The sequence below is a fragment of the Calypte anna genome, chromosome 10 (assembly GCF_003957555.1).
Source record: "Calypte anna isolate BGI_N300 chromosome 10, bCalAnn1_v1.p, whole genome shotgun sequence".
NCBI classification, from domain to species: Eukaryota; Metazoa; Chordata; class Aves; order Apodiformes; family Trochilidae; genus Calypte; species Calypte anna.
In genome coordinates this window covers 7,814,889-7,829,852 of record NC_044256.1, presented here as the reverse complement: position 1 = coordinate 7,829,852, position 14,964 = coordinate 7,814,889, and the positions used below count along the sequence as shown (strand labels likewise).

At 38.2% G+C, this 14,964-nt stretch overlaps 1 protein-coding gene across 3 annotated transcripts in view; it reads right to left on the bottom strand.

Moving 5' to 3' along the window:
* The window catches only part of TLN2 (talin 2), a 154,137-nt gene that overhangs the window by 60,351 nt on the left and 78,822 nt on the right, over positions 1-14,964 (bottom strand). For all 3 annotated transcript variants that reach the window (XM_030456686.1, XM_030456687.1, XM_030456688.1), the window contains 10 exons: positions 13,857-13,970; positions 13,087-13,195; positions 12,197-12,405; positions 11,266-11,364; positions 8,873-9,040; positions 7,107-7,401; positions 4,733-4,899; positions 3,688-3,816; positions 2,621-2,734; positions 1,232-1,345 (listed from right to left, as the gene is read on the bottom strand). In XM_030456686.1, coding sequence (XP_030312546.1) covers positions 1,232-1,345; positions 2,621-2,734; positions 3,688-3,816; positions 4,733-4,899; positions 7,107-7,401; positions 8,873-9,040; positions 11,266-11,364; positions 12,197-12,405; positions 13,087-13,195; positions 13,857-13,970 — 1,518 coding nt within the window. The remainder of the gene's footprint in view (positions 1-1,231; positions 1,346-2,620; positions 2,735-3,687; positions 3,817-4,732; positions 4,900-7,106; positions 7,402-8,872; positions 9,041-11,265; positions 11,365-12,196; positions 12,406-13,086; positions 13,196-13,856; positions 13,971-14,964) is intronic.

The following is a 14,964-nucleotide window of genomic DNA, read 5'->3' as shown; positions in this document are numbered from 1 at the left end:
GATATGCACTTCCCTGCTCTTACACCACCCACCTTTAGATACCAGCCTTCCAGTCAGATGTTGCACCCTGACATGACTCCACTGACAGTGTCCTCTGCAGTGGGCCTCATTCTGAATTACTCAGTACAATGACTACTTCATTGGTACCAATGTCTGCCTGAGGTCTCTGAGTACTCACACAGACTACTTAATAATACTTAAATGTGTAGTTTTGCTACTTATCATCCATGTGGTATGAGCAGGTCCATGTGGCAGAGATGGCACATTTGTTTCAATGTTTCTTAATACTAACCTCTGCCAAAAATCTGTAAATTGAAACCTGTAATTCAAGCATTGACACTTCACAGGGTGTGCTGCTAATACAACGTGCTGATTATCACTATCACCATGGTATATACACACATAGAGCTAGAGAGGAGGTGGAACACTGTAATAACTCCAGAGAGAATCACACAGCAAAACATTCAGAGTGAGAGCACTGTTTGCAAAACCTCTGCCTACATGGGACCATGAAGAACTTACTAACAGCAGTCACTGAAAAGGTTCATCTCCATTCCACACCCAAGGCAGGACTGACTGGTGCCAACTAATGACCATGTCATTATGCAGAGAAATTGTTTCTTCTATTTATTACTTGTCATGTCAACAATAAACCAAAGAATTCTGTTGTTTTGTTATCAATGCTCAATATTTTTTCTCCTTTTTTTTTTAAGAAAAAGATGTTTTGGAAGAAACATGAAGTCAAAAGTGTTTTGTTCAAAACTTCAATCAAGATTCATTAGTTATGGAAGCTGGTGTCTACAAAATACATGTTAACATTTCCTTTCATTTAAGAAGAATTCTGGAGCTTGTTGCTAGAACACAAACTTAACCTTCACTAAGAACGGTTACAACAGCACCCCAACTCATTGAGACGCCTGCTTAGAAAGACACTGAATTCTCTCCATCTTGCTTTTGAAACTCTTTCTCAGCTATGTGTGTTTCTTCTTCATGGGCTTATTTTTCTTCTTACTTTTATCCTCAGTTCTGGCAGTTCTCACTCTTCACAGAATCAGCATACTTCAGCCATCTGACTGGAGGGACTGATTTCTCCTTAGCTATGTCTCACAGTCAGTGGTTAACTTTTTTACATGGTTCTTAACAATTGGCTGCTTGTTCATCACAAAAACATACAGCACTTAAAAATGCTTTTTGCTCTGATGGAATCTACTATAGTGATCAGTTCTCTTACCTGAAGGAAGTTCTGGCTGGAATTTATTAGAGCGAGCTGGGCACTGAGGTCTTCTGCCTGAGCTTGACTTCCTCTTACACCTTGCACCAATTGAGGAATGTGGTCTGCAACATTCTGATAAATAAACGGAGAAACTCTTAGTAAATAAAAACTCCAAACCCTCTAACACTTAAGCAAGCCCTCTCTTCACTCCCCTCAAAGACAGCCTGTAGTATACATAGCTACAATACTCTTGTGCCTTCAAAGAATTTGCTTAGGACTCCATGGAACTGCACTAAAACACAAGAGGATTTTTCAGTGACATTCTACTGGTACTTAAGGAAGCATAAAGCACCTCAGCCAACTTTTCCTTGACTTGCAGCAATAAAAACTTTATAGTGTGGTTCAATCATTCTGAAGTGTGTTTTGCTACTTCATTCCTGAGCTGCCCTGATTCATGCTTCTTGTCCATCCATTTCACAATAACACTTCAGCAGTGCAATAAAAATTTTTCCTCTCTAGGTAAGCAGGTATTGGATCTTCTCTGCTGCCTAATAAGTCAACATCAAGATCAAATTACAATAAACTGTAAAAAAAAAAATCAAGCTGATTCACTATTGTTTAAGTTCATACTGAAATAACAGCTGCCTGCAATACCATCTTGAGATGTACTTTAGGTACCTTATTTAGAATTCAAAAATTTCTTAGGCATACCACCATGAAAATGAGTAATTGCTGAATGTTAATATGGCTTTTAAAGATGCCTTCTTTAATGGTTCTGTTCTCATTCCCCATGTAACTTTTCTTCCATCCAGAAGAAAACTCTTTTGCAATATAGTGTCTTCTTCAATTTTTTGTTTAAATGAGGTTTCTTTTAAAACCCTGAAGCACCATTATTCCAAGCTAGGAATTAAGCTGCCAAATGTAGCTTGAACACAGAAGAGAAAAGCTTCTCACCAGACTCTGAATTCTAGCCTGGAACTACAAAAATATGCTTGACTTTAGGCATACCTTGAAAACTGAGGCAGCTTTAACTTCAAGGTAGGAATCATGTTAACTCCATACTAAGATCTGTATACAACTTATATATGGCCTATACACAGTTAATTTTTTACAGTGATGATCAAATTGCTTGCTATTCTGAACTTCAGAATAGCAGAAAAGATCTGGTTATGTAACCACTGCATTAAATAAGGATTCATGAAGAATTAATGATTCATTTCCATTAGAATCTAAATAACTACTGATAGTTTTGGTTTTGTTTTTTGCTTTGGTTTTGGTTTGTTTCTGGGTTTGTTTGTTTGTTTTCATCTCCTTTTGAGTTTGCAACAACATTATTACAGAAGGTGATCTTCAGTTACCCATAAAACACAGTTCAAGAGTTAGTTGTCAGTGGATTGGGATGTTTACCTTGCAGCTCTGCACAAGTTGCTGGTGGGCTGCTGTGTTCTTATTTGAAACAGCTGCATTCTGAGAAGCTGCAATAGTCTGAGTAGCAGCCGCTGCAGCTTGTTTTGCTGCAATCTTTGGAGAAAAAAGAACCAGAGTTAAATCAGTGGCAAAAGTCTGAGTAATTCAGAGGATGAAATACATACTACAGGTAACTCTGACAGTAATGACTTCAACAGATTAGTAAATTCTATCCCTTGGCTGATATGATTCACCTTAAAGAAAGTCAGAATTGCTCTTCACAAGATGAAAATGAGCTGAACAGTTTTATTCATCTCTAACTTGCCAATAAAGAAAAAGGAAGGAACTAGAACTGGAACTAGAAGGATTTTAAGCTCTTATTCCTTCATACCTATCTTGCAATATGACCAAATAAGTAAATTACAAATTTACTGATCGGTTCCTTAAAAAAAAAAAAAACAGCAAAAAAAAAAGTCACACTAGAGAAAACAAGCAAACTGCATGAAGTGCTTCATGCTGCTATGTTAACACCTGTGACCAATAGCTTTTCTCCACCTTGGCTGTGCTACAGATAGGATGCGTCTCTTGGTTCAGCTTCTTTGATTTTCTGAATAACTTTCCAGCTTAATTGCATATGGTGCAATTCAGTGTATCTTTGTATGAAAATTTGCAAGACATTGGCAGATGTAATAATAAAACCACCACTGGGTGTGACAGATTATACAGATAAATTGAACAGTAATCAAGCAGTTTCAGGTCAGCTGTTTGAAACTGCAACTTCTCTGATTTCATGACTAAGCCACAATCTGAATCAAATTCTTACACCACCTTTCTACATCAGTAGTAGAAGTTGTTCAGTTTTCTGAAGATCATATCATATCATATATCATATCATATACCAGCATCTCTAATTCCAAGTCTTGGACTCAAACTGAGTTTACAGTGCTATCATTCTATGCTTAGCACTCTTCCTGAGGTAGAGACATTTTCTACTCACTTGATATAAGCTACAAATATTACTTATAAAACAGAGTAAACCAAAAAATCACCAATATCTGGTTTCCAACCTCTAATCTGTTGACAATTTTCTTTTTGATGGCATTCTGTGCAGCAGCATTTGTAGCAACCCGCAGTCCCTCTGCTGCTTCTCTCAGACGCTGCTGTTGATCCTCATTTTCAGGATTGGCTGCAGCTCCCTGCACAAAATTTCAGAGCAAAAACCATTAGCCTCAGTTCCAAGAGAAAATGTAGATAAATATCAAAGGCTTTAGTTCCAGACAGTGTTTGCCATGTCAGCCTTTATAATCTTAACCAAAATTAGAACATCAGATGTTACAAGACTTAGAAGCAGAAAATTTATTGCTAGTGCAAGGTTGTTACTGTACACATTAGATAGACTGAAGAAGGGAATTGAATATTTGCTTCATGTACCACTTTAGGTCCTTGGGAAAAAAGCCTTAAGATATGCTTTGTAGCCAGTGATATGGGCCCTCCTCTAGGTCCCTAGCAGAATGGCTAGCCCTGGTCTGCAAAATCATTTAAGTGCAGATGCTGGGAAACAATTAAAAGAACGTGCTCCTCCCTAGTGGATTCAAATAGGTTTCTAGCACAGAAAGGCAAGAAATGGTTAGATATTTGCCTGTCTTGTGAGAACAGGGGCTGAGGGGAATAACACAGGCAAGATTCCCCAGGTGAAGGAAACTGTTTCTAAGACAGAAGCAGAATCCTTTTGTTAATGGCTTCTGTAGGAGATATTTTTAAGAGACTGCTATGGCTTTGTTGTTCCATTTGTATTGGTAGACTGGTAAAAGACTCTGCACCACAGCAGTTAGGGCTGGTGGGAAATGCTCAAGATGATATGAGTCACAACTACCCTGGACACACATGAGCAAAGCAGAAAAGGTGAGTTTTTGTTTGCTTGCTTATGAAAACCCAGATAACTAATAATATTCTTTTTTCTGAAGGCTCCTAGGATAAGCCATTAAATACAGAACACTTACAGAATAAGAAAAACCATTGCTACCACCAGCCAGTTCCTACCTATAATATCCCACATACAACCTCTTGTCTATAACCACACAACTTAAAGCTGACAGTTCATTTTCCTGGTACCTTTGCAGCTTCAACCATGCGGGCTGTAGAATCTGCCAGGAGCTTTGCAGCAGCCAGCAGCTTCTTGGAGTTTTCCATGTCAATTTCTGCTTCAGCATCCGACCTCATGGCATTGACAAGATCAGAAGTGGCTTGAGCCAGCACCCGAGCCTGCCGCACCATTTCCCCTGTGGCATACAAAATTAAGATTTTCACTTCTCTCTGCATTTCAGTTTTGGTATCAGAAGTCATCTCAGCAAGATGCAAATGAAGTTATATTTGCTGAAATGTTCTTTTGACTTGGAAATGATACACAAATAGTCCATAAGTTGGAAACTTCATAAACAAAATCTTGGATTGCAACATAAATGGAGAAACAACACTACAATGGAGATTGCAATGGAGGAAAAATAAATGTTTGCATTCTAAACAGCAAGACTGTAACCAAAAAACAATATTTTAAGGTAATTTTTGATATATTCAAGGAAACTCCTGGCTGAATGAAGACTAATAATTTTACTTTCAAATTATTGTCCAGATTCCATTCCTTTAATCAAAATTCTCATATTGCATCTTTTTTTTTTCTTTTGGGAAATTATCCTCTTTCAAATGTAAACTAAATTAAGAACACTGTCAAAAGATACTCAGCCCCAATTAGATAATTTTGGCAAAAAATAAGGTTTATATTTAAGATACTGGAGTCCTGTTCTGTTCATGATGAAGCACAGAGATGAAACAGCAATGCTTCTGAAGTGTATACATACCATTTCTAAATTCTAAAGTAAATTCCTTTGGTCACTAAAACATACACTTGAACTCCTTCATAATATATTTGGACCCATAAAGCCTCTGCCTTTCTGTAGGTTATCAGGTCAAGTAAGTCATAGGTGAGTCTAAGGCCTCTTTCTTTTCAAATGCTCTTAAAAGCTTATGGGAAAGACAACTAAAGCAGCATGTTTGTCGAGTAAAGGTGACTTGTAGGCTTCACAATTAAATGACTCCTCTTGTCAGTCAGAACCAGAAAAATACAAGTTTTCTAGCTATCTACTATTTCACAGGATACAATGCTGCAATTAAATTTTTTACCAATAATGGCTAACCCAGCTCCCAGTCCAAATATTCCAACATGCAAATACTTTAAAAATCCCTTTAAGTGCCCTTCCTTACAATATTAAGTCAGTAAATCAAGCAGAAAAAATAACCTGTTTGGGTCATAGTCTCTTTGCTGTTAAAATCACAACCACCACAGTGCAATGATAATTTGGAAACACAGACTGGAATCTGAATGGTTTCTACTGAAAACTAAGTATTGCACAGCAAGGTATTTGACTGTAAATAGAAAAAAATGCTATTCAAGGTGATCTTTTTTGCTGCTACCTTCAGTAGAGAAGCTGAATCTTAAGTGACAGCTTAAGATAGAACTCAATATGCTTTCCTATGGTTATCTAAGTAATTAGATTATTTAAGACAGATACAGTGCATCAGAAAAACTTTTCCACAGCTTTCAATTTTAAGATTTAATGGGGTTTAGCAAACAATCCTGTGTATCTTTTATCACCTTTAATCACTCAATTTTCTTGTAAAGATGACTCTAGAGTCAAAATACACTCAGAATATCACTAATTACTTCCTTAAGCATGTTTCTCTAGGAAAGTACTGCATGACTGAAATGAGTTTCTTAAAAAAGAAACATCTGAAGGTTTTCTCTTAGATTAACTGAGATGACTTTACAAAAAAGATTTGTTTATTTGTACTGACTGTAACATGAATACACTTGTGACTGATATATTTTCTCTACTGATCTTGCATTTATATAACACATAAGACCAAAACCATACTAATAACTAAAACTGCTCTTAAAAACATTACTTTTTAGATGTTCTCTGAATAATCTTGATTTTTAGTTGATACTGCCCCTTTTACACTATTGCTAATTCATAACATTTATAACTATTGAAATTTTACCATTCTAAGTAATTTACTGCTCAAGACCCAAGTTTTGGTTGGCTCTAGAAGCTGCACATTTCAGAAGACGCAGGAAAAAACAGAATTAAGTTTCAAAACCTACACATAATAACATCAGTCACTGAGAAGTATTCACGCCTAGGTACCTGTCCTCATATTTGGAGGAGAGAAATTCTGTGAAGCGAACCAGTGGTAGAGTAGATAATAAACAAATTGTCTCTTTGTCAGTGACCCTTTGGCATGATACTGATTGTTTTCACAGATCCACAGTCACATGCATTTTGCTGATTTAATATTAGGGCTTGAGTGACTCCCCACCAGGACAGCCCCAGCCTAGAAGCACAGTACCCTTCAGAGGAGATATTTTTTACTTGCATTTTTTTCAATATGCCCATCTCACGGAATGCTATTGCCCACTACAGAGACTTACCAGCATCTCCCATTGAACTGAAAATACTCTCTGTGACACACATGATGGTATCTGTGGCCTGGTCATAGCGTCCTATGGGCTCTCCTCTGCTGGCAAACTGGCGGACGTGCTGCAAGAGGTCATTGAGGGCCTGGCTGACAATGCTGGCAGCAGCACTGACCTGCTTCAGTAACTCAGTGTCATCAGTGGCAGCCTGGCAGGCCCTCACGCAGTTCTCCACTGAACGGTCCACCAGTTTCCCTGCCTCAATCAGCTGCTCCTGACACACTGGAGAGCTGATGGTGGGACTCACAACCTGCATGGCGAAAAGAGAAAAAAAGTCTTCAGAAAAGACCTATTTGCAAATTTCTTAACTTATATTAACAAATAGTCACTGCATTGTTTTTTAATCTTTAACTTACCTGCTTCCCGTAGACAGAAAACCCTGAAAGCAAGTACTTAAACAGGTAGCTTCAGACAGCTGCAGTAGCAGCCTGGGTTCTGTATATCATTAAGTTAATCTCAATTTAGACTCTGAGAATGGAAGCTCTCACCTTGTTTCCTGCATCTTTAGCAGTTACTGAACTGAGAAAACATTAGACAGTGGCCAAACTCCTCCAGAGTAACCACATCTACTGTCAGACTTCTGAACTCTGGAACTCCATATAAAATGAAATCTAAATTAAAATGACTCTTTTAAAGCCTTCCATCAGTCTTTTGTTTGTTTCTTTAAGTAAAAGTAATGCTTGGTGTAAGCCAAACAACACTCTGTTTCTCAGGACACAAAGCACACAATAAACCCAATAATTACAGTTTATAAAGAACCCTCTCCAGGTTTGTTTAGTCACAACTAAACAAGTCCAGTTGGATCTGGACAGCTTTTAGCAATGGGAAAACAATGCATCTCATGAGAAAACAGGATGCCACTGGGTGGCATACTGAAGAAATTCATAAGCAGTAAGAACATGAAGTAATGAAAAATCATATATAAGCATTAGGAAAAGCCCTTGAAGCCAGAGAAACAGTGTTGAAAATATTGAAAACTCAACACCTAGTATTGGCTATTAATTTTAATATGAACCTTCTGGAAGCTTAACAACAATTGAATACCCACTTGCCTGGAAACTTGAAAAGCAGCATCCAAGTAGGAAATGCAAATTATTTAATTTTTAAAGTTAAATGAGTACCTATTTATTTTAAAGACAAAATAGGCTGTAGAAGATACAATGCTCCAGTTGCTGACTTCAGAATTTGAGGGCTGATCTCAACTCCTTTGGAATTTGCTTAGACTGAAAACTAGCACTTGTCCAAAGGCAGCAGATCTATGAAAACAACTGGGATACTGGAAATCAGTGTAACAATATTTAAAACTCAATTATCACCAACTTCATTTTATTTTCAGAAAGAATGCTAACTCCTAATTTAGTTTCAGATGAGGTTAATACATCCCAATTCTCGGCTTTATAAGAAAACTTTGATAATCTCCAGGCAAGCTGTGCTTCTTGAACTAATATTTTTTTACTTTTTTATTTTATCAGTACTACTAAATAATCAGATGGGCCCTGTTGTCTGTGGAACCTTCTCTGGAGATTACAGCAACACTTCTCATCCCCTGGGCTCCTGACTGTCACTGTTTACAGGTGGCAACTCATTATCCAACAACTTTGATACTGCATCAATCTAGAGTTTTGATATTAACACAGCTTATTGCCTGAGACCACTGGCAACACACAGCAGCAGACACTCAAAACAATGCTGTGCCACCTTACAGACCCTGCTAGCCTCACCTTTGCACAAGCCACGAGCTGGGAAGTGGAGAGTGCACACTGTGTAGCTGCAGCGATGACCCTGTTCTGCAGGACAGTATCTTCAGCGACCTGTGCTACGTTCTTGGCCTTCAGCACTAACATGGCAGCAGCGTTTGCAACAGCTTTGGCCAGACTCATCAGAACATCCTGTTAAAATAAAGGGAAAATTCAGTCTTAAGAACCAAGGAATATATACTTTGTTTATATTAAGTCTCCTGAAAGTAAGTTCTCCTCTACTAAATGAAACCTTAATCATTTTGTTCCGTGTAAAGCAGCATACGTGGCTGTTACTCAGAAAATTCAACAGTTTTCTGTTCTCATTACAACCATTTCTCTATCTACATTATCAAGTAACTGGATTAAATGTCTAGAGACTGTCAAACCTATGTCCCAGATTGCAATATGCTCTTATGGGAAGGTGCTGTAAATACAAAAACATCCAGAGTTCACCACTACACACCTGATAAAAACCTGCAGTGGGGAAAAAATAGGTAAAAATCTGCAACAGCAAGGAGCAAACTGCTGAGAGCAGATAGTACTTGAATTAATACTAAATTCAAGCAATTAATTGTGCTTAACAGTAATGACAACTGCTTCTTCACTTCTGAAAGCACCATTTCCAACCAAAAGATTTCCATAATCTAAATAAAGCCCCATAAATTTCTGCTCCAAAATAAAACTCTAAAAGGATCTTAATTGCAGAATATTTTTTCCTCATACAAAAACAATTTATGAAACTCTGAAACTGCAAAACCCCCACATTTATATAAATTCCTGCAATCAAAAAGTTCAAAAGATTTCTTCCAGTTTCCCCACTTAAAATGCCATATTGTGGGGAGGATTCTTCCTGATGCCTGTACTAGTAAAATAACCCAGTTTTCTTGTAAAAAGACACTACAGAGAGATTAATGCATAATTTTAACTTCACAGAAAAAAAAATTTGGGTCTCATAAATTCAGTACTTTTAGTTATCATTTTGATTTTAGGATATCAAAGCATGATAAATGATCCCTCCTCTTATTCATCTTCTTATCCATACTCTAATATTTATCAAAATGTTCAGATTCTCTCTCATACCCAAGAAATACATACTCAGCTAGGAAAACATGAGAATGAAACTTGCAGACAGTTTACTAGTGGATCAAGTATTAAAATAGTCTGCAATTCATATTAGCAGACATCTCAAATACTGTGCACTCCAGTTCTAACTGTTGCTGTAAAGTACTTCCCCTTGGTTCTGTTGTAAATCTGTTCTTGGCACTGAGTGACAAAATACAGTCATGTTTTTAACAGAGTGTTGAATAAAAATGCTTTTAAACTGCTAATAACTAACCCTGATTTTAAGTCATACAGGTATTATGATAAGTGGTAATACTAATCAACTTAAGGAAATTTCTTCTACTGAGTTTACCAAAAAGTTGTGTGACGTTTTGGTTGACATGCATACAGATACAGCAAACATGTATGTAAAAATTACCATATCTAAGGAGAAATACTCATTATTTATTAAGAAACATTAGCTTCCATTGACTGAAAGACAGGGAAGGGCAAGGATTGAACTTGTCTGTGTGCATGTGCAACTTTTAATGCACTGCTTCCCAAAAAATACCTATGGCTTAGAAAATAATAACTGCACATGTTACCCTGGAAAACTTAGTCATTATCTTGCATGACACAATGACACAGTCTATTTAGTGAAGACAGGAAGAGGTGATAAAAATCAATTGTTTGCTATTCCTTGTTTTTTCTGACTTGACACTGTGCAATACATGCACTGTGCTACCGACTGAAGCAAATGAGAGCTGTGATTCAAACACATCAAGTGTGATACAGTCTCAGTAATTCTGGGAATCAATAGGTCACAGGGTATCTCAAATTAGCAGAGCTCTGGACTTCCATGCCAAATTTTCCATCAGTAAAACAGAACAACAGTTGAACATAGTAGAGAAAAGCTGTAAAAGATACTACCTCTGCTACACTGAGGTACTGAAAGTCATCACAAAAGGAGCCAAGGAGAAATGTAGTGGTGAACATAAAAGCAAAGTAGAATTTGAAAAGCAAGAGTCTGACCAAAATGCAAATAGCATGAGCCATGCATTTTAAACACCAAGGGTAGGCACAGTGCAAACAGCTTTCCATGAAGCAGGAAAGCATCTGTGGGATGCACAAAATGAAACAGAGGTTCCTACAAAACCAGCACTCTGTGACTGTGTAATTAAAAAACAATTTCATAATGGAATGACCCTGATTAGCACTGAGAAACTTCCAATGTACCGTTTCCTACCCATATATTGGGAAGCCTAGTTTTATGCAGCAGCCTTCTCATTAGGCAGCTGCACTGTTCTGATAGTGACAAGCAATTCCTTCATTACCTGGAACCTCTCATCTGTTTCATTCTCTCCAATTTGTCTCAGAAGCTCCCCGCTTGCCTGCCCAATGCTTCCAGCTGCAGTCAAAACTGTCTGTCGAGGCTGAAAAAATAGAATGGTGAAATAGATTAATTCAGAGAAAAGGAGCCTGACTTGAATTTTACATTTCCTCAAGGAAGTTCTGCATTAACATGCAATCAATATCACTAAATATAAATTACACAGCAGAAATACTTTGAAAAATCTGTACTTTTCCACATGCACAGCTGCACATCCATATTTCAGGGATTTCATCTGAAGAGCTCCCAGAGAATATGTAAACTATTTTGAAGATCTTGAATAGAGATTGTTGTAATAACTCCAAGGATAATTAAGGGTGGACAGTCAATATGCTAACTGATCTGAAACATCAGGAGTTTTCATGTTTTTCAAAACAAATACCTGAAGAGATCTATGACAAAATGGCTGCAGACTCCAACCTGTAACAAACTGATCAATAAAGTCTACACTGGTCAGTGCTACTCTCCTTTCTGAAAAACTGCAACACAAGGATTAGCTTTTCATTTTATGTTTCAAAGCAGACAAAGATAGTGAATAAAGAAGTCATGAGTAAGTACCTCTCCACTTCCTATTAAATTGAGTCATAGTACTGTTTGAAATTTGTTTCTAAAAGAGAACACATAACCAGATAAATTAACTATTTACTATACAAATCAATTAACCTCCATACCTAACACAGACCATTCTAATATCAAGGTAGAAGACCTACAGGGAGAAAGGCAAAGACAGATGAATGAATAAGAAGCAGTCAGAAGAAGTGCTTGTGCAGGGGACATGACAAGACACGGAGTAGGTAAGGCTTGGAAGCTAACATGTCTCAAGCTAAAACCATGCACTTCAAAGAGGAAACCCTGAAAAGTTCCCATGTACTCACCTCTCCTGAAGTTGGCTGCACAGCCTTCAGCAAGTCTGAGACAGCACTGGCCAATGTTCGAGCAGCTTTCAGGAGGTCTTCTCCACTCCCAACTTCATCATCCATGAGAGCAGCAAGCAGTTTCACCCCTTTAGACATCTCAGTGAGGTTGGAAGAGATGGTTGTAATGGCACATCCCACAGCAGTGTAATCAGTGTCAACTGGGTCTCCTGTACAGCAAATATTTTTTCATTATCAGAATGCTTTAATGGTTTAAAGCAAGAAAGAGGCAGCTACCACACACAAACTACATTCTGTTGAGAGACAAAAGACATGTTTAAAGAGTCAACCAACGCCTACTCAGTAATTTCATTGTCACTTGAAAGACTGCTATCATTTTTCCAGTTTCTATATTTCTTCTTCTACAAGAATTTATCAAATAGGATGCCTCTCAATCAACACAATTTGCTGTCAAGTTCACAGTTTCAGCTATCTTCCAACACAAGGAACCTGAAGTACTACAGTATTAGCCTCTTTAAGCCACTCACAGATCCTTCCAACTTGCAGTGTGATGAAGAAAAAAAAATTTAAAAATCAGTTAATAAACACATCATCTCTCTGTAACAACTGTCAGGTCAAGAATGCTTTTTGTAGTAAACTTGCAAACACTCTCTACTTTGTTGAATCAGCAAGCTTAATGAATGGTTGTACCTTTAGTACAAAAGCTAAATTTAAAACACAAAAACAGTGCTAAGAAGGACTGAAAGCTTGATCTGCCTATCAGTGCACTTGGCTACCAGGGTATTTTGATGAAAATTTTTCTCCAACTGCTCCATAGTCAGTTTCCATGCTACTTGAATAAGACTAAATAAGTAAGAGACTCTAAGGAAATGCTTCCCTGTCAAATTTACCTGCTGTAAGGTTTACAACAGATGCAGTTCCTGCAGTGATAGCATCAACCTGAGAGTGTATTTCATGTTTTGATTCATCAACCTTGTTCTGAACCCATACTCTTGATGCCTGAAGAGCAGTAACAAAAACAGGAATTAAGGATTGCAGTGAGGTTGTGTAAGCAGAGATACTATGTAAATCTCTTCTTTCTTCATGTACATTTAAAAGAGAAGCAGAGGACATCAACCAAGATCTTAAAAGTGAAAAATGAAAGCAAGCATTTTTGTTGGTTGAATCACTTACTACAAAATTGCTATCACATTTCAAGAGCTGCACTTCTAAGGTAAGTGCCAAGAACAGAGCATCCATGAAGCTTAAACACTCTTGACTGACAGCCCCCCATAAAGAGTAGTCTCTTAATCTGTCCTCCTGCTTTGGCCTCGGTCAAGAATGACAGAATCATATTGTGTTCTTATTTTAAGTGTCTGGGAGGCAGTCGCTCCCACCATAATTATCACCCGTAGTCTGCACTTATTTGTACATATGCACATGAAACAAACAGGATTCCAGGCCTGGTTATGCAAGGAATTCTTCCACATCTCATCTCAGAAGACTAGTTAGAGTCAAGTAGAAAACTGCCCTCAAATTCTATAAAGAGAACATAATTTTTTTACATCTCATTCTAAAAGCTTTAGCAATACCTCTTCAGATTCAGGGAAAATGGCTGAACTGAGCTGTAAACACCCCAAAGTGTTAAGATCTATTTCTAGGAGGGATCAGAAAAACTCACCATGTCTTGCCCTAGTGGGGGTAGATTATCAACCTCACTGAGGTCAGCTTGGGCCTGCTGAACAGCGTGCATACTGGTATTAATAGTGCCCATCAAGGCCTGCTGGGCTGAGGTCTGAAAGACAAAACAAGAAAATGTCTGTGTGCTATGTTCCAAATGCCATTTCAAATAGATGTTACATATGCATGAAGAAACAGTGATCCACAACAATCACACCAGGCCATTTCAGATAACTAGCTTTTCCCTGGTGCAAAGCTCTGGAGAAAACAAAGCTCTCTAACACTCCTCTCACACACTCTTTATTCTACCCATGCCATTTTGTTCTTCTCTGAACTTGCACACATTGATGAAATCATGAATTTATTCAAATCAAACAATGACAAGACAAAACCATCAAGCTGTCTTACTGATTTGCATTCCAAGAACAAAAAAAGCTCAATTGGCTTCTAGGATACTACTACTGACTTTCTGGAACAGTCTATCAACATAATTAAGGATGATTTTCTAAAACTAAATTTACATCGATATGCATGAGCTGGCAGGAAACTGAAGAGTTTTAGGCAGAGCAGCATGGCTATCTGTATCAGGTGTCTGTGGTGAGATTTTGGCTGCAGGAGAGATCTCTGTGAGAGGAAGCCCAGGGCTGCCCCGTGCTGGGCAGAGAAGGCTCCAACAGAGACTTGGCAGGACGCAGCTGAGCCCAGCAGGCAACCTGGGGACACTTCTGGGAAGACAGTGTTAAGAAAGAGAAAACATCATGTGGCAGTGAGGGGAAAAAAAGAAAGTTAAAAGAAACAACCCTGCAGACACCAATATCTGAGAACAAATGTGAGGAGGGGCAGCAGAGCAGCAGCCCACAGGAGCAACAACAATGGAGCAGGTTTTTCCCTGCAGCCTGTGGAGAGGGTCATGCTGGAGCAGATATCCACCCTGCAGCTCCCAGAGGACCCCACGCTAAGACAGCAGCATGTGAACAACCCACACTGGAGCAGGCTCTCCTGATAGGAACAGTAGCTCATAGGAGACCCATACTGGAAGCAGATGATCCTGAAGGACTGCAGCCCAGAAAAAGGACACAGTCCTAGCTGGTGAAAGGTAGGAGGAAAGG